Below are 20,065 nucleotides of genomic sequence, written 5' to 3'. Positions count from 1 at the left end.
GGTTGCGTACTTGAAAGCGTTACATCATTCCTGTGAGGCAGTCAGTGGTTGATATCCTCTAGCAGTGGTTGGTTGATATGCATGTCATATCAAAACAAAAACCCATACATGGATTAAACATTGTAAAGGCAAATACAGAATTAACAGAAACAAAAATACATTTCGTATGGAAATAGCTGTGGCCAATCTTATTTTTCTCACTAATATATGTTTTTGTCACATTATCCTTTATCACGCTCTGTCTCTATTAAAGCGCCAAATATCAGCATGAACACTGTCTATTTATCCTGACATGTATTTCTAAATTCTAAATCTGTCTTTAATATCTTCTAATTGAGTAAACTGTAACCGGAAGTGTTTTCGTTTCTATTAATAGTCGCTTCCGGGTTATTTTAGTTTTTATTACAGCGTTTTATTCTAACGCTGGAGAGCAGATAGCTGTTGTTCTTGTACTGCGCTGCGACTTTCATAACATTTTCACACAAGCCAGAAGACTATGGATTTGGGTGTGACGTTACTCACAGGAATTGCACTTTGCTTGTTTGTACAGTTTGTGTGCTTCTTATTTGCGGACGCTGACTTGACCTTACTATGGGCAACCTTGTTTGGGAGCAAACCAGGTAACATACTTGTCCCTTAATGAACTTGTATTGACCAATAACTCAAGGCAGTCGTCACAATGTGGCAATGTACGAGGAGTCAATATTTCAATACAGACTGTTACACGTTGCTCTCACTTGTATATCTACATACATTGTTTCAGTGCAGTTCCATGTTGAAGAATCCATCCAATGATGACACGTTCTGTATTCTGAGCACCAAGCAGACTTTGACCTCTCAGGATTCTCCTTCAGATTTGAACAGCAATGTCCACACAATGTTGCAAAACAGCAATGAAATGGAACATCTGGAGATCCAGAGAGGTCCGACTACAGAATTTGTCATATAAACAAAATGTTTCTTTGTATTACATTGGTTGCTTGCCCTCAAGGGCCATTAGGGGGAAATTACAACAACGTGGAAGGACCTGTTCTATTATAGTTGGAGAAACCAGGTGATAGTGAATATGACTGTTCACCACCCTCCACAAACAAGGTTGTAGTACTGTTTCTCAGTATTTGCTGTGAAAAGTAACACAATCTGCTGCTTGTTTTCTAGATACCAAGTTGAAAGGACTGGTGGTGTGGGTCACAGGAGCCTCCAGTGGCATAGGAGAGGAGCTGGCTTACCAACTAGCTGGATGTGGGTCTCGTCTGATTCTATCTGCTCGCCGTGTGGATCAGTTGGATAGGGTGAAACTTCACTGTTTGGGTGAGGATGCTAGTTCTCTCGTCTAATGAAAACAGTATTCTCTCGCACACAGTCACAGTAGTAAGTGTGATTTTATACACCTAGCCCTTTCATTTGCAGACCATTTAAATGAAAAATGTTTTCTTTCCCAAGAGCGCTCCAACTTGAAAGATAAGGATATTCTTGTTCTTCCACTTGATTTGCTGGAGAGAGCATCCCATGAGGCAAAAATGAAAACTGCTATCCAGCACTTTGGCAATGTAAGACCACTACACTTGATCATTTGTAATAACTCTCCCTTATCGCTCTTTATTTTATTGGGATTTTAATTTAGTTCAATTTAATTCAGTGTCTGACCATTTCCAATTGATTAACCACTCAATAAAGATGGAAGAAGTAAGCAGGCATTAGTCATGTCGGACAGGGGTTCCCAAACATTTTCACTCTGTAAGGGGAGGGATGTATGCAATGACTAATGACAAGAGGAACTGATGATTCACTACCGAATTTTGAAATTGCACCTTGTGCGTTCAGTTTGAAGCTGGACTGAGTTCCTTGAAATTGTTTTGTGTATGTATGTGTGTATAGATAGATCTATCTATGTATGCGTGTGTGTGTGTGTGTGTGTATATATATATATATATATATATATATATATATATATATATACACACACTCACTACTGTTCAAAAGTTTGGGGTCACTTAGAAACGTGCTTGTTTTTGAAAGAAAAGCAATTTTTATGTCCATTAAAATAACATCAAATTTATCCAATAATCCAAGTTTATCATTTTAAAAGGCTAATTTAAAAGGCTAATTGATCATTAGAAAACCCGTTTGCAATTATGTTTGCACAGCTGAAAACTGTTGTACTGATTAAAGAAGCAATAAAACTGGCCTTCTTTAGACTAGTTGAGTTTCTGTATCATCAGCATTTGTGGGTTCGATTACAGGCTCAAAATGGCCAGAAACAACAACAAAAAAATCTGAAACTTGTCAGTCTATTATTGTTCTGAGAAATTAAGGCTATTCCATGTGAGAAATTGCCAAGAAACTGAAGATCTCGTACAACGCTGTGAAATACTCCCTTCACAGAACAGAGCAAACTGGCTATAACCAGAATAGAAATAGTGGTAGGCCCCAGTGCACAACTAAGCAAGAGGACAAGTACATTAGTGTATAGTTTGAGAAACAGATGCCTCACAAGTCCTCAACTGGCAGCTTCATTAAATAGTACCTGCAAAACACCAGTCTCAAGGTCAACAGTGAAGCTGGCCTTCTAGTGAGAGTTCTTCTGTCCAGTGTCTGTGTTGTTTTCTTTTGCCTATCTTAAGCTTTTCTTTTTATTGGCCAGTCTGAGATGTGGCTTTTTCTTTGCAACTCTGCTTAGAAGGCCGGCTTCCCGGAGTCACCTCTTCACTGTTGACGTTGAGACTGGTGTTTTGTGGGTCCTATTTAATGAAGCTGCCAGTTGAAGACTTGTGAGGCGTCTGTTCTCAAACTAGACACTCTAATTTCAAACCCTTCTTACTGCGTTTGAGCTAATCAGTTGTGTTGTGACAAGGTTGGGGTGGTATACATTAGATAGCCCAAGTCCATATTTTGGCAAGAACAGCTCAAATAAGCAAAGAGAAACGACAGTCCATCATAACTTTAAGACATGAAGGTCAGTCAATCCGGAAAATCTCAAGAACTTTGAAAGTTTCTTCAAGTGCAGTCGCAAAAACCACCAAGCGCTATGATGAAACTGGCTCTCAAGAAGACCTCCAACAGGAAAGGAAGAGACACAGAATTACCTCTGCTGCAGAGGATACGTTCATTAGAGTTACCAGCCTCAGAAATTGCAGTTTAAATAAATGCTTAACACAGTTAAAGTAACAGACCCATCTCAACATCAACTGTTCAGAGGAGACTGCGTGAATCAGGCCGTTATGGTCAAATTGCTGCAAAGAAACCACTACTAAAGGACACCAATAATAAGAAGAGACTTGCTTGGGCCAAGAAACACAAGCAATGGACATTAGACCGGTGGAAACCTGTCCTTTGGTCTGATGAGTCCAAATTTGAGATTTTTGGTTCCAACTGCCGTGTCTTTGTGAGATGCAGAGTAGGTGAACGGAAGATCTCTGCATTTGTGGTTCCCACTGTGGCTTGACCCCCTGCTGACCCCCTCAGTTTGGGAACCACTGATGTAGGACATAATTTCTTCGCATTTACTTAATAGTCTAACCAGACTGGCCTTATTTATAAGACAATACATTATATTCAACAGACATGCTCACTACTAGTCTGATTAATCATGCTGTAATACACAAATAATTGTTATATACAGCCTGAAACATTTGTGTGTCAAATTTTATAAATGTTCCTTGCAAGCCAGAATGTTAAATAAAATTACATTTGAACTCTACCGGTTGTCTCTGAGACAAAATGTCCACAGCAAAGTATTGTTTACCCAACTTTTTAGAGAGCCGGTAGGTATATTCTTTACTGAGGTGTGGATTGTTCTCCATCCTCCCCTGATTCAGAATATACCATTTTAATTGTACTGAACTATATACCTACCGGCTGTCTAAAAAGTCACTTATCCAATACTTTCCTGTGGATAATTTGTCTCAAATTTTGTGCAGCTGAAGGTCAAACTACACAGACAACCAGTAGAGTAAGTTCACGTGTAACTTTATTCAATATTCTGGTTTGTAAAGAACATTTACTGTCAACGATTTTGTATACAAATGTTTCTTGCTGTATATACCAATTCATTGTGCATTACAGCCTGATTTAATCAGACTAGCTTACTACCAACCAGCTCCCAAAGGCAAATTATGCACATGAAAATGCAGTTCAAGGCTAAGTCCAATATTAGCGCTGTCTTATTAGACGTGTTCTCTTATTCTGAGACATGAGGTTGTTTCCACTTGGAATCTGTGTTTTGATTATACCTTTGGCAGAAATGTTCACAACCAAGTCTTGATTTTGTTACCAGTGTATCATGAATTCAATAAATTCCTTTGAAGAATAAGATAATTGGTGATACATGGCTTGCTTTGTTCCGGTCTCTCTCTGTACTATGCCCATTTAGATTGACATCCTGGTTAACAATGGTGGCCGCAGCCAGCGTTCTCTGTGCCTGGAGACTAGTGTGGATGTGTACCAGGCGCTGATGGAGCTCAACTTCCTGGGCACAGTGTCACTTACCAAGCAGGTGTTGCCCCACATGACACAGCGAGGGTCGGGCAGTGTAGTTACTGTAAGCAGTGTGGTCGGCCTGGCTGGGGCACCTCTGGCAACCGGATACTCTGCCAGTAAACACGCTCTTCAGGTGAGATCAATCATGGGCCACCCTCTGCCCGTTTGTAGTTGTACAACATCTAGATTGATTAAAATCTTGAGATGACAATCTATCTACTTTTTCCACAGGGCTTCTTCAATTCTCTTCGAACAGAGCTGACTGAATACCCAAGGATACTCATCAGCACAGTATGTCCAGGGCCTGTACAGTCACAGATAGTCCAGAATGCTTTCACAGAAGAAGTGGGAAAGGTGGGTTTTGCTTCCAAATTATGAATATTTATTCACATTGAATTTCTTTATTTAATTTTTTTCACATTATTGCTGAATTCATGCTTAATTTTACATCTTACGTTGTAATTGCATCACATTTAGTTATTGTCAAGATGTCACAAACGCATTCATGGGAAAGCCATTGGTCTTTCAAATAATTGTCATTAAAGTATGATTTAACTTCCGTTGAACGGAACATTTTTGTACGAGTGTTGACATTAATTTCCTGTCTTATCCCCTCCATATCTAAGGCCATTCCCACTGCTGGGGACCAGCAACACAAGATGGTCACTAGTCGTTGTGTGCGTCTCATCCTGGTGGGTATAGCCAATGGCACCAAGGAGATGTGGATTGCCCAGCAGCCCTTTCTGCTGTTCTACTATGTGTGGCAGTATGCTCCCACCTGGGCCTGGTTCATCACTGATGTGCTGGGCAGGAAGAGGGTGCAGAACTTCAAGGCTGGCCTGGTTAGTATTGGTTTTCTGTAGGTCTCACAACATGATTTTGCTGAAGAATGTGTTTTCTGAGCTGCATACTATATATTGTTACAGTTTTGCCGATTAGAATGATCATAACTTAGAGCTCAGTGTATTCCATAGAGCAGTGTTTCCCAACTCCAGTACCCCCAACAGTACACACTTGTTGTAGCCCCGGACAAGCACACCTGATTCAACTTGTCAACAAATCAAGTCCTCAATGAGTTGAATCAGGTGAGTTTGTCTGGGGCTACATCAAAAATATGTACTGTTGGGTGTACACAAGGACGAGTTGGGTGAAACGCACTAGGCCAGGGATGGGCAACTCAAGTTCTCTGGGCTGGAGTGGTGTCACACTTTCCCTCCCATCCCTAGCAAACACAGCCGATTAAACTAATTGCATTCTAAACTGAAGATCATGATTATTGGAGTCGGGTGTTAGATTGGGATGGGGCAAAAGTGACACCAATCAGACCCTAGAGGACTGGAATTGCCCATCCCTGCACTAGGCATCGTTTATGCATGGCCTTGCTTTCACATTCTAAGGTTAACCTTGCCTTTCCAGGCCAGGAATAAGGGGACACTAACAGTGTGAACAGTCAAATACTTGAGTAAAGCAGACTCTATTTAGAGCTGTCTCTTAACAGCTAGGGGGCTCAGCTGTTACTGACCTTGCTTCAGCCTGATAAAGAGAAGGGGCGGCCACACTGGCCAGGGTATAGCAGTGGGCATGACTGATTCCCAGTGGCAGTGACTGACTTCTACGTCTGGTGGCCTCTGCTGGACAGCTGAGGGCCACGCAGAAAGGTCCTTTTCTGACTGACCAGACATTTGTGTCAGGATTTGAATGGACAATGTCGCCCAACCACGGTGGTTTAGTTGTGTGTAGGAATGCTCAAGGTTTGGTCAATATAAAATTAGACAAAGGAGAGAAAATACAGACTGAGGAAAGGCAAAGGTAACTTAGTGAGTTTGCAGGTTTTCATTCTTCATCTGTCAATGAACAGTATTTGAAATCTAGACACCTAAAACAGACAATGAAGCAAGATCGGCCTCAGAACATAGGACATATATGGATAAAGTAGAATCGGTCGCCTTTCATTAAACTGAGATATGACCTATTCCCACATCATCCTGTTGACAAGTCCATGTTCTGATGCCTTAACTTCTTGAGTGACGGAGCGTCTCCCCAGAATGTAAAATGTTTATATTTTGCCTGTGATACAGATTTTTTAACAGTCGAAAAAACAACTTTAAAATTAAGCTTTGTTTTACAGGACGCAGACTCTGCGTACTTCACAAAGCCAAAGCCCAAGTCTTCCTGAAAGGCATTCCAAATGCTTGAGCTCCACCTTGAAATGGGTGAACTTGAACCTGGAAGCAATTGTCTCATTTTTGGCTGTCCTAAAACATTTTCCTTTCAGCTCTCTTCACAAAGCAGAAGAATAGGGATGCAGGTGGAAATAGAGACATTGAAGATTTTTCTCTATCCTATGAAATTAGGATGTGTCCAGGCTGACTCAGTTGATGGGGAAAAAAGTATTTCAGAATAAGGAGGAACATTAAATTGATTGTCTGATAGGTGGAGTATAATTAATGCACTCCCCACAGATCTGTGATGAATGTATATAGCACTGACCAATCTCCAGTAAACAATAGCCTATCAGGTTTCTTTGAAAACTTTATAAGTGTTTATACAATTACACACCAGTATGTACAAGAGAACATTAGTTAGTCTTAAAAACAAGAACTGTAAACAAAATTATAGCAAAATGAAGACCAACCGAAAGGCACATCCTTGTATTTAACACTGAATAATAATTTTAAAAAGCAACATTTTTGTCCCATTTTGCTTTTGGGAGCATTACATAACTGTATTTGAGGGAAAACAATTACTAAATAAGTGTATCATGAAATTGTAACTGTGTTGGCTGTCCACGATTAAATTTCATTTACACATGATACAATAGTTTTTCCAGAATGATAAATGTATTCTGAATAATTATATCCCATGTAAATATGTTTTCTCCAGAAAGCTGATATTTCGTTGTTTGAACTAGTACCACACCTTTGGTAGTCTCTCCTGCATGAATGAAACCATGTTTTAATCTGCCTTCCAGGTACTTTCCTAAAATACCCTTGTGCAGGGGTAGGCGACTAGATACACTTGTAAACTGCAACTTGACCACAACTAAGCCCAAAAAATGCAAAAAATGATTTCATACATTGAGACATGAGCACCTGTTTTTATTTGTCGAATTTCTAATGATCATATTTATTTTCACCAAATAAAATTCCCCAAATACATTGAATCTCCGATCTCCGGCTCATAGATTAAGAGCATTTCGTAGATCACAGATTAACACTTTTAGGCACTACAAAATAAAGTAATCAATATAACGTTTACACATTACTCTCACAATTCGTACCCTTTGACAGATTTTAACTTTAACACAATTATATGAACGTTATCAATCTCTATCAACTAATACTGAATGCATCTTTTTAACCTTAGATGTTTTAAGATCCTCACATACTATGAATTTACTAATACTTTTGAATGTATAACAGGCTATGAATATTTCCTTTAACCTGTCACACAAACACGAGGCAGGGTGGGTATAGGGAAGTCAGTGAAGATGGCGTATCCCAACAAGGGGTTGAGGTTAGAAGCAGGGGGACAGAGGAGTGGATGGGGTACCCCGGGGGCGTAGAGCACTTTACCTGCAGGTAAATAGATCAGTTACAGGTACAAGCTTTGGATAGCAACACTTAATGTGTAACACACATCCAGTATATACGTTGTTTTAGATTCCATATGTTGACCTGAAAGCCTTACGTGCAAACTGGTCAAGTTCTTTGTTTTCAGAGAGTCACTCCAGCCCCTCTGTCCAAGGCACGTCCCCACAGTAGACCCTGTAGACATAGCTGGGGCTGGTAAAGGCAGACTCTGTCCCCAGGGAGATGAGGCATGACCGGTCCCTCAGCTCCTCATCCTCCTTCAGGGCTTTGGCCACATCTTCCAAAGCCTTGTCCTGAATGGACAGCGCCAACTGCCCCAGAGTGAACCGAAACCACTCGGGGAACAAAAGCATAGGGCTGCTGCAACCGGGATGATAAGGGGGATGTCCTTCACCCAGGGGGCAGACTGAACAGCTCAGTGTGGGGGCAGCTAAAGTTTGCATGGGCCAAGATGCCGGAGGACTCTGTGGGGGGTACTTCAGGGTTCCTGCCCTTGTCCACAGCCGGGAGACATAGAGCCTGGAGGGACGAGAGGGCCATGTTTTCAAACCTACTGCCCATCTCCACAGCCTGGCAGTGAGGGGCTGGTGTGGAGCACTGTGTCCCCCAGCTGGGCCTCTGTACTTACCAGCACCACCGTCCTCCTGGCTGGCTGAGCCCCAAACAGGTCATCCTCATCTGACCAGTCACCGGAGGTCGTCAAACTGGAGCTGTCCCGTCTAAACTTGAGAGAGGAGACGGACTCCACCATAACAGCCTCTGAAGGCTGGGTGACAGTTGACTGGCCAAGATGGGAGGGCTGGAACTTACTTTCCTTTCCCGGTGTCCCCAGTAAAAGTCTTATGTCTCTGGACAGAGTTCCTCAGCAGCAGCTACACCAGGGCCTTCAGGAAGTCATCCTGGACTTCCTCAGGTCATGCGAGCACATTTCGGGCATCAGAGTAGACGTGGACAGGCAGGGCAGCACATGGGGTGAGGGCGTTACCCCAAGTGCAGGTTTAACCCCTGGTTGAGACCAAGCCGCTCAAAGGCCCCCTCAAACACCTCATCCACCCCCCGAGCCTCCACTGTATGGCACGACGTGTCCTGCAGCTCCAGACCCTGAAACAAAATGGTCAAATGAGTTCACCACAAATGAGCGATTCAAACACATAACCATTAATGAACCAGTACCTTGATGTTGACCGTGCAGTAGCCATAACTTCTCTCCAAGATCATGATCCAAACCATGCAGTGTCCTGGAAGCAACCCAGGAAGTGGAAGCCAGGAGCCAGAGAACCTTCAAAGGGAAGGAAAAAAATCAAATGTAGGCCTATCAGCTTCTTCATACACTTATCCACAGCTAAGATTTCGGGTAAGGCTGATTCCATTATGCATCATGTCCCTATTCATAGCATATTCTCATCGCAACCTTTGAGTGGTGTTATACTTGGTCACAGTCATCCCAGTGGTAAATTATTATTATAGGACATGCAGTCAAGAGATGCTATCCTCTGGGGGCTGAAGATGAGAAAGCTTGGAGTATATACATAGATAAGTTCCCCCTGGTCACAGAACCCTTTCATTTTGCATCAGTAGTGAGTCTTTTCGGCTGTGGATAACTTGGCTGTCGGATTAACTTACCATTTCAGTTGTAGAGGAAGGTCATGATACAGTTTAAACTGGCTGACTGCACAGATCTAAATAGTGAATTCCTCGGCTTTCCATTAGTCTCTAAATATTCATTCCTCTCATGGGAGTAGACTTGGGGAATTTGTACGAGGGGGCATTTCATTTTTGGTCGACAGAGGGGAGAGCGGACAGACATTTTTAGTGAAGTTGTAGTGGCAGAGCGATGGTTGCTTTCGTTTAAGTTTGACTAGTGTTCAAGGATAATGTCATATACTAAAGCGGCATCTCGGAATAGTCACCGACGCTGCCTCGCGATGGGAAATGACACGCTGTGCGTTCTCCGCTCCCGCTCAGTGCTCACTGATGCACAGCCGCCAATGTCAGAGGGGGCAAAGGGAGAGAAAAAATAACACTACACTACAAACTCTCCTCGTTCTACTGGGTATAGCATGCCCAACAAGCGCTTAGCCTAAATTAAACATCACAGCTCAGGCACCCCCAGTTAGCCAAGAAAACAAAATTGAGTGATGACATTACTATAGCAATTTCTGTTTCGAGTAGTGAATAAATAATTAAGCTTGTACTTGCTCAGTTTCTTCCTTGCCCCCCTCCTGACAGCAAATAGAGCACTGAACACATTTTTTGGAAGAAGCTCTGTCTGGCTTTAGACTTAGAGTATGATGAGGTTAATGGTGTTGAAACATTTGGATGTAATAATACAGATCAGAACGATTTTATTCGGGTCACTTCTCGGGAATCACAACTGGATCCTGCAAGCTTACATTACTGCCGGTGTCTCTACTGAGCAACTCACAACAACATTCCTCTTAATATGAAACCATAAGAGGCTCCCCCCGTCCGGCTCTTTCATCTGCATACATTCACTGCTCGACCAATCTAAAAGTTCACTGTCACTGCGATTGAGTCAACATACACAGTAAGTAATAAAACAACCATAAGGACACGGAGCTGGAACACTGAGTGCACTATGGTGTTCTGTTCTAACTGCTTGTGGTTGGAAAATTAATGGCTTCTCCCAACAATAGGGGTTAAAGATTAAACTGAAAACATATGCCCAACACCTAATGCAGTATGTAATTTATACTGTAAAGTGTGGGTAAATAAGGAAGTCTGACAACGTTACTGCCGGTGTAAATGTTTACCTTACCATTATCATTTCATACATTGTACATAAGTTACAAAGTCATGTCTGGAAATTAAACAGTTATATCAAAGTACTTTCACTTCACCCAGTACCTGGAGTCGCAAGTCAAATAAAAAGTAACAAGCCTCCCGGGTTTGAAGTACAATCCCCACACAATACCCCATAATGACAAAGCAAAAACAGGTTTATATTTTTTTGCAAATAATTTTTAAACATCACATTTACATAAGTATTCAGACCCTTTACTCAGTACTTTGTTCCCTTTACTCAGTACACTGCCAAAATGTGCCTTTTGGCAGTGATTACAGCCTTGAGTCCTTGGGTATGACTCTACAAGCTTGGCACACCTGTATTCGAGTTTCTCCCATTCTTCTCTGCAGATCCTCTCAAGCTCTGTCAGGTTGGATGGGAAGTGTTGCTGCAAAGCTATTTTCAGATCCCTCCAGAGATTTTCGATCGGGTTCAAGTCCGGGCTCTTGCTGGGCTACTCAAGGACATTCAGACACTTGTCCTGAAGCCTGCATTGTCTTGGCTTTATGCTTGGGGTCGTTGTCCTGTTGGAAGGTGAACCTTCGCCCCAGTCGGAGGTCCTGAGTGCTCTGGAGCAGGTTTTCATGAAGGATCTCTGGCCTTTGCTCCATTCATCTTTATCCTGACTAGTCTCCCAGTCCTTGCTGCTGAAAAACATCCCCACAGCATGATGCTGCCACCACCATGCTTCACCGTAGGGATGTGATTGCCCAGGTGTTGAGCGGTGCCTGGTTTCCTCCAGACGTGATGCTTGGCTTTCAGGCCAAAGAGTTCGATCTTGGTTTCATCAGACCAGAGAAATAATCTTGTTTCATGGTCCGAGTCCTTTTAGGTGTCTATTGGCAAACTCCAAGCTGGCTGTAATGTACCTTTTACTGAGCAGTGGCTTCCGTCTGGCCACTCTACCATAAAGAACTGATTGGTGGAGTGCTGCAGAGATGGTTGTCCTTCTGGTTGATTTTCCCCCCCATCTCCACAGAGTAACTCTGGAGCTCTGTCAGAGTAACCATCGGGTTCTTAGTCACCTCCCTGACCAAGGCCCTACTCCACCGATTGCTCAGTTTGGCCAGGAGGCCAGCTCTAGGAAGCATCTTGGTGGTTCCAAACTTCTTCCATTTAAAAATGGAGGCCACTGTGTTCTTGGGGACCTTCAATGCTACAGACATTTTTTGGTACCCTTCCCCAGATCTGTGCCTTGACACAATCTTGTCTCGGAGCTCTACAGACTTTCTTAGACCTTATGGCTTGGTTTTTGCTCTGACTTGCACTGTCATCTGTGGGACCTTAAATAGACAGGTGTGTGCCTTTCCAAATCATGTCCAATCAATTTAATTTACCACAAGTGGACTCCAATAAAGTTGTAAAAACATCAAGGATGATCAATAGAAACAGGATGCACCTGAGCTCAATTGAGTCATAGCAAAGGGTATGAATACTTTTAAAATAAAAAAACATACCTTATTTACATTAAATATACAAGCATGTCTTAACCTGGGGGGGGGGTGTATTTAATTCATTTTAGAATAAGGCTGTAACAAAGTTAAGGGTTCTAAATACTTTCCGAATGCACTGTAAATGTGTCTGTGTGCAGAGAATCAGAGCAGGTGGTCAGTCCAGTTCAAGTGTTCAGCAGTCTGATGGTTTTTAGATAAACGGTCTCTGAGCTTGCCTCTAAGGGGCGGGCCATTACCACGGTAACGGTGGGATTCTCTGACAGATTCTCCTTTGCTAGTACCAATTGAGCAAGCTCAAACAAACATTGAACAACCTAGCGTGTGAACAAAACAATGTAAATAGCCAAAAAACACAAGGACAAAGTCACACTTCAGTAGACTTTTTGGTAAATTCGACCAACTTCTATAGTTGTGCGCTTCTAAAAATGTATATTTCAGTGCGCACAGCGCCCCAGGCACTGTTGCTGCGTGCAAGTTGGGATATATGGGACTCTACATAGGTTTTTGTATAGAAATAAATCATTCTTATTTCTATGGTTCTTTGTGTGATTAGCTGCCAGCTATGAAACAAAATTGCATAAAGACATTGAAAATAGCTACGGATGGATTTTTTGTTGTTGCTGTAAATCACAACTCGCACATGCTCATACTTAAGCTTACTTTTTCAGTTCGTACGCATCTACTTATTGGTGCATATGCAAGTATAATGGTCACATCGTAGAGCCCTGAAATTCATTCAAAGCATCATGCTCTCCCCTTCCTCTTTGTAAATAAATTTGACTAAAACCAACCAAACCTCAGCGCACACAAATCACACTGCCCACAGCACACTGTCAAGCCAGCATTGTTTCCCTGTCACTGGCTGTCGGCTGTTTAGCCGACAGCCAGTGCTAGTGGAAAACACTGTTCACCAATGAATGGAAGAAAATGCAAATAAGAAACAGGGGAAAATAACTAAAGAGTGACACCCACAAACGAAGTGATCCCCTGGTGAAGGTACTCCTCAGAGCAAAGGCCAGGCTCCCACTCATCTGCTGGTAGTAGATGGAGTCTGGACAGAGGCAGGCGGTGCCCACGGGCCCAACCCAATTATGCTGAGGCCTAGGGAAGCCCAAAGGAAGATGGGCAGGGTGAAGAGGGGCAGCAGAGGAGCAGAGATCATGGCAAACAGGAACACCACAGAGAGCAGCAGAGGACACAGGGAAGCGTTCAGGGCCAGGAGGGTCCCGGCCGACTGAAGCCGCTGTTTCTTCTCAGTCCAGGAGGTCACCAGCAGGGTCAGGGCAAACTTCAGCTTGGACAGGAACTGGAGCAGCCTATCACTCAGCAGGCCCACCTGGGTTGACAAATGAAAGACAAAACTTTGTGCATTTCTGGTTTTGGGCGATACTAAAGATTTAACCAGGACTTCAATTTCAATGTTCAACTTTAAATATTTTTCCGGAAAAAGATCATGCCTATGTCATGAATGCTGAAATGTGTTGTTACCAGAAGGAGCTGGACCCCTATGCCCATACTGTCGCAGCCAGCCTCACTGACATCACCATCTAAAACAGGGCATCCTCAAAGCTCTGCCACACCTGCACAACACAGAGACCCATTACTCAAATCAACATGACTTAAATCATATTGATAACAGAGGATCAATGGTCATGAAGTCACCGGAGAGAGACACTCTGGTTGATTGATATACAGTACATGCTTACGTTATACATAAAATAATCCATGTGTACCATTCTGAAGCCCCGGGTGAATCCCACACAGAGAGGCTGTGTGGAGTTGCTGAACAGCGCCATCCAGCATCAGCAAAGCAATCATTGCAAAGGGAGACACTGCAATGTAAAACACAGTCACTGTTAAATATAATGTATTAAGATGCATGAATAGTATGTTTCAGTAATCACAAAGCAATACTATATTGCAAGGTGAGCAGCACCCTCCTGATGGCCCCAGCCACGGGGAGACCCCTTCTGCGCTGCTTGAACACCCGGACATTGGCCATTCCTCCTAGGTACAGTGGGCTGAGGAATACTCCTCCAAAAACATAGGCTCCCTGGATCTCTCCGAGAGCCCAGCAGACAATGAAGAGGATGAGGTAGCTGACAGCAGCTTGAGGTCCCCTGGCCAGGTTCTGGGAATGAGAGGGACTGAGGAAGTGATGTAAGAGGCCTGCCTCAGCCATGGCCCCCGGCAGTAGCCCCAGGTAGAGCAGCATCTCCCTGCAGCACAACTGCCAGCCAAACCAGCGGGGATTGGCAGAGGATGCCCCCCTACGCCATCCACTGTCGCCACGGGTCACCCTGGGCCCTCCTCTACAATGTGCCCCAAATTGTCTGAGATCTAAACTAAGCAGAAACCCCATGGCCATGGAGAAGACGACCACACCCACGGTGGACGGGATGAAGAAGGTACAAACAGTGACACATGCAGATATGGCGAACATCCCCAGCAACCTTTAGGAAGGACAGAGAGCACAGAATCATAGGCGCTCACACAGGCATATGGTAAAGAGCTCAAGGAACTACATCAGTGACTTAAGTATAATCAGACAGCATCTAAATGTTGACAAAAAAACAACTGATGTAGCAAGCAAAATAAACCTAAGGTTACTGGACATGGGAGAGCAGCCCAAACCGAACACCAGTGCCTGCTCCATGCCCCAAAGGAGGAGGGCGTCCAGAGGTGACAGCATGCCCAGCGCCAACAGCAGAGGCCGGACCAGGAACACCACATGAAGAACCTGACTGGTTAGCTGGAACTCTGGCACTGGATCTGTAAATCTGGACACCAGCATAGGGAAAAAAAACAAGCAAATCACAAAATGTAAGCAATCCTATCAAAATATCCATAAGTTTCAAAACAGTCATTAAGACCAATTTTGTTATTTCTTACCTATCAGCAAGGTCCACAGCTATGACAGTTAATATGTAGAGTGGTCGGATGAGTGGGATGATCTCATAGGTGTCCTGTGCCTGGAATGTGGCCATCTTTGCGTCCGTGTTGATGATAAGGGAGTACTCTGCCGTACAGTCACCCAGCTCAGGACAAAGACCACCAAGGCTACACCCACACTGCCGTAGAGTGTAGTTAACCTGCCCAGGAGCACATACCATGTTCCCAGGCCACAGAGGGTCCCCGCCAGCATGGTGTGGAGCACCACATTCAGCCCAAACCTCTTCCCTGGGGCGATGAACCTCACTGTCTCTGGGCCTACACAGTTGGTGAACTCCACCTCCTCATCAGCCAGGATGTTGGGCACTCCCAACCTCTCCACCGTGCCATTCCTGCGGGCTGCATACAGTGCCAGGGCCTGGACACCCACTGCTGCCCCAATCATGAGCATAGCAGACAGCACGGCAGCGTGGAGCTCCTCCTGCAGCTGGCACAGCAGCGTGCCAATGCCACCCAACAGCCATGGTGTCAAGAACAAGACCGCCTGGTTGACATAGATATAAGGCGGGCGCAGTAGCCCAACTTCAAGCACGGACCCCCCAGCAACATCTGAGGGAAACGCTTCCAGAACTCCTGCTTGTATTCATTGAGCAAGGGCACATCTGGCCCCATCCTGACCATGCCCTAGGGTGGTGCAGGTCATCTTTCTGGGGCTGCAGTTAGCATCCGTGTCATCCTATAGGACAAGATCAAAGAGGCAGCTTGAGTCATATGTCTGCCACAAAAGGAATGCTGCTTGCAGGATATATATATTTTTTTTTATTATACAAACTCCCTCGAAAACCTACCTAACATCAGTAATGTATAATTGTCAAAAGGTTTGCTAGGTATGTTTTCAACTGCTGTCAAAGAGCTGGCTGCCTGGGTGCGTCAGTCACGCACGGATGACTAAGTTCGTAGTCAGGTCAATAACATTGCAAAGCTACACTAGTACATGTTGTATAAACTGACCTTGACTAAAACATGTAAACAGTAATGGCTAGCTAACGTTATCGCAGCAAGGTTGCAAAGAACATAAACATAAATACAAGCTAGCAGCATAACATACGCTAGCTGCATTCATATATATGGGATGGCTAGCTAGCTACTGAGGCGATTGTCAGAAAAAAAAAAAAAAAATTAGCTAGCTACATTAAATTTAGCTATCTAGCTAACATTAACTAGCTAAATTACCTATTGTACCTTTGAATGGAGAGATAGGTTATCCTTTAAATTAAGCGGCTGTCTTATTCATTTTCGACAGTAAGTATAGCAATTTGTTTAGATACAAAAATGCTGTCTTAAATGTGCCGTTCCCAGTGAGCAACGATAGCTAGCTAACATTTGAGGCTAGAAAATAATCACAACAATAAGTGAGGGCGTGCGCTCCAACTAGGTTCGGCAATGTTTGCACTTTGTGACAAAACAGTCAAACTCAGCCTACCCATCAATTTCCACCCCGCTCTTCTTCTTCTTAGTAGTCTTCTTCTTCTTCGTGGTTTAACGGCGTTTGGCATCCAATAAATGTTGCATTACCGCCACCAACTAGACTGGGGTATAAATCTCTTATACCTTGAGTGGGAAAAGGGGGAAAAAAATCAAATAATGTGTAATCTAACCCTATTCCAATATTTAAACCCATCTAGTCCTAGCTCAGGCTAACAGCCTGGAAGGATGGGACACCACCACTCAACTGTAACTCTTTTGAAGTCAAATCTCGTACACCCAAATACTTCCCTGCAGCTGCCACCACAATCTCTATTTTTTTGCGGTACAGTTGATAACCATTGCTATGTATGCTACAAAGCCAATCTTACTGAAGCATATATCACTCGTTGGCCTATCCCTCTGTACTGGCACAGATCTACCACTCACACAAATCCTTTCAGAATCCGTCCCCAATGACCCATCTTCCGCTACTTTCTTCACTGCCTCAGCATATGGACACCCTCTCCATTACTCCAACCCTGGTACACTCAACCTGCCTCTCTCGCACCAGACACTTCTGATCCCCATGGGGATCATGCCCATGGGCACCCCTACAATTAACACATACTGCTTCTTTCCCCAATACTTCACATTCTTTTCTCTTGTGACCTTCTGCTCACCCCACTCACCAGATGGGACTATCTAAAAACATTTCTATACAGCTATTATCGAAAGTGACTTTTTTGTAGCAAGTTAGGAGAATTTAGGCAGCAGGAGAATTAGGTTAAGATTATGAAAAGGGTTCGTTTAAAAAAAATGCTTTCTTAACCTGCTGCGAAAATCACTTTGGGCGAAGTGTCATGTTTTTGGGGAGTCCACTCACCAGACAGACCAAAAGACAGACAGAGAGACACACGCCCAAACACACACATCCTCATGTTTGCATTGAACTGCTCTTTTCTTATCACGGATAGCTACAGTTGAAGTCGGAAGTTTACATACACTTAGGTTGGAGTCATTAAAACTCGTTTTTCAACCACTCCACACATTTCTTGTTAACAAACTATAGTTTTGGCAAGTCGGTTAGGACATCTACTTTGTGCATGACACAAGTACTTTTTCCAACAGTTGTTTACAGACGGATTATTTCACTTATAATTCACTTTATCACAATTCCATTGAGTCAGAAGTTTAAAGCTTGGTCGCAGAAGTTTACGTTGACTGCCTTTAAACAGCTTGGAAAATTCCAGAAAATGATGTCATGGCTTTAGAAGATTCTGATAGGCTAATTGACATAATTTGAGTCAATTGGAGGTGTACCTGTGGATGTATTTCAAGGCCGACCTTAAAACTCAGTGTATCTTTGCTTGACATCATGGGTAAATCAAAAGAAATCAGCCAAGACCTCAGAAAAAAAACTGTAGACCTCCACAAGTCTGGTTCATCCTTGGGAGCAATTTCCAAAAGCCTGAAGGTACCACGTTCATCTGTACAAACAATAGTACCCAAGTATAAACACCATGGGACCAAGCAGCCGTCATACCGCTCAGGAAGAGATGCGTTCTGTTTCCTAGAGATGAACGTACTTTGGTGCGAAAAGTGCAAATCAATCCCAGAACAACGGCAAAGGAAGGACCTTGTGAAGATGCTGGAGGAAACGGGTACAAAAGTATCAAAATCCACAATAAAACAAGTCCTATATCGACATAACCTGAAAGGCCGCTCAGCAAGGAAGAAGCCACTGCTCCAAAACCGCCATAAAAAAGCCAGACTACAGTTTGCAACTGCATATGGGGACAAAGATCATACTTTTTGGAGAAATGTCCTCTGGTCTGATGAAACTGTTTGGCCATAATGCCCATCGTTATGTTTGCAGGAAAAAGGGGGAGGCTTGTGTAGCCGATGTGAAATGGCTAGCTAGTTAGCGGTGGTGCGCGCTAGTGGCGTTTCCATCTGTGACACTTGCTCTGAGACCTTGAAGTAGTGGTTCCCCTTGCTCTGCAAGGGCCGCGGCTTTTGTGGAACGATGGGTAGCGATGCTTAGAGGGTGACTGTTGACGTGTGCAGAGCGTCCCTGGTTCGCGACCTGGTCGAGGCGAGGGGACGGAAGTAAAGTCTATACTGTTACACTTGCAAGCCGAAGAACACCATCCCAACCGTGAAGTACGAGGGTGGCAGCATCATGTTGTGGGGGTGCTTTCCTGCTGGAGGGTCTGGTGCGCTTCACAAAATAGATGGCGTCATGAGGGAGGAAAATTATATGGATATATTGAAGCAACATCTCAAGACATCAGTCAGGAAGTTAAAGCTTGGTCGCAAATGGTTCTTCCAAATGGACAATGACCCCAAGCATGCTTCCAAAGTTGTGGCAAAATGGCTTAATAAGGACAACAAAGTCAAGGTATTGGAGTGGCCATCACAAAGCCCTGACCTCAGTCCCATGTCAAATGTGTGGGCAGAACTGAAAAAGCGTGTGTGAGGAGGCCTACAAACCTGACTCAGTTACAACAGCTCTGTCAGGGGGAATGGGCCAAAATTCACCCAACTTACTGTGGGAAGCTTGTAGAAGGCTACCCGAAACGTTTGACCCAAGTTAAACAATTGAAAGGCAATGCTACCAAATACTAATTGAGTGTATGTAAACTTCTGACCCACTGGGAATGTGATGAAAAAAATAAAAGCTGAAATAAATCATTCTCGCTACTATTATTCTGACATTTCACATTCTTAAAATAAAGTGGTGATCCTAACTGACCTAAGACAGGGAATTGTTACGTGAATTAAATGTCAGGAATTGTGAAAAACTGAGTTTAAATGTATTTGGCTAAGGTGTATGTAAACTTTAACTGTAAGTATTATAATGGGCGACCAATTGTGAAAGGATTTCCATTCCCAGTACTGTATACAAAGAGGGACCTTAGTTCACTGGTGTCAAGATCAACTTTCAGTTCAGGGTTAATTGAGAGTCACCTCTGGGACTGAGGGGATTTTGACTGTGATTAGGCCAAAAACGATCAGGATGTTGGAAGGTGCAGAAGGGTAGTAGAAGTTGATTCCATACAGTGTGAGCAAAGCACAAATCACATCAGATTTTGCTGTTATTGTCCTCAACAATTATATCAAAGAGATCATTTGAGGTTACATACGATGGCAATGGCTTCATCTCTTCTATAGGCTACAGTACAGTAAGTTCTTGTTTGAGAGTTTTATATAAGGAGAATCTGCACTGATTAAATCACCTTTCCTTCAAATGTCTAAAACAATGCTTAATCAGTAAACAAGCCCTTTAGGTATAATGAGATGGCGGGGATGGCCTATTGTTTTTAGAGAGAAAATAGGACAAAATTAATACTACATAAAAGTCGAATAAAAAG

At 43.4% G+C, this 20,065-nt stretch overlaps 2 protein-coding genes across 2 annotated transcripts; one reads left to right on the top strand and one right to left on the bottom strand.

Moving 5' to 3' along the window:
* The first annotated feature begins 379 nt into the window (after window positions 1-379).
* On the top strand, window positions 380-7,642 carry dhrs7 (dehydrogenase/reductase (SDR family) member 7). Its single transcript, XM_029675513.2, has 7 exons — window positions 380-620; window positions 1,159-1,311; window positions 1,444-1,550; window positions 4,373-4,612; window positions 4,711-4,833; window positions 5,106-5,321; window positions 6,608-7,642. Exons 1-7 carry the CDS (start codon window positions 497-499, stop codon window positions 6,653-6,655), a joined length of 1,011 nt encoding a protein of 336 aa, XP_029531373.1. The 5' UTR covers window positions 380-496; the 3' UTR covers window positions 6,656-7,642.
* A 398-nt stretch (window positions 7,643-8,040) lies between these two features.
* LOC115138807 (pecanex-like protein 4) lies at window positions 8,041-16,695 on the bottom strand. The gene is given in 19 exon segments (XM_065025725.1): window positions 8,041-8,419; window positions 8,421-8,640; window positions 8,642-8,902; window positions 8,904-9,061; window positions 9,063-9,173; window positions 9,246-9,302; window positions 9,305-9,351; window positions 13,309-13,446; window positions 13,449-13,668; window positions 13,821-13,855; window positions 13,858-13,912; window positions 14,066-14,093; window positions 14,095-14,164; window positions 14,247-14,785; window positions 14,933-15,112; window positions 15,225-15,363; window positions 15,366-15,794; window positions 15,797-15,960; window positions 16,467-16,695. Coding segments are annotated over 18 exon segments (3,078 nt in total). The 5' UTR covers window positions 15,906-15,960; window positions 16,467-16,695; the 3' UTR covers window positions 8,041-8,137.
* Between the last annotated feature and the right edge of the window lie 3,370 nt (window positions 16,696-20,065).

The sequence above is a fragment of the Oncorhynchus nerka genome, linkage group LG12 (genome assembly GCF_034236695.1).
Source record: "Oncorhynchus nerka isolate Pitt River linkage group LG12, Oner_Uvic_2.0, whole genome shotgun sequence".
Taxonomy (NCBI): Eukaryota; Metazoa; Chordata; class Actinopteri; order Salmoniformes; family Salmonidae; genus Oncorhynchus; species Oncorhynchus nerka.
Note: the sequence above shows the minus strand (reverse complement) of the source record. Positions and strands in the feature narration are given on the sequence as shown.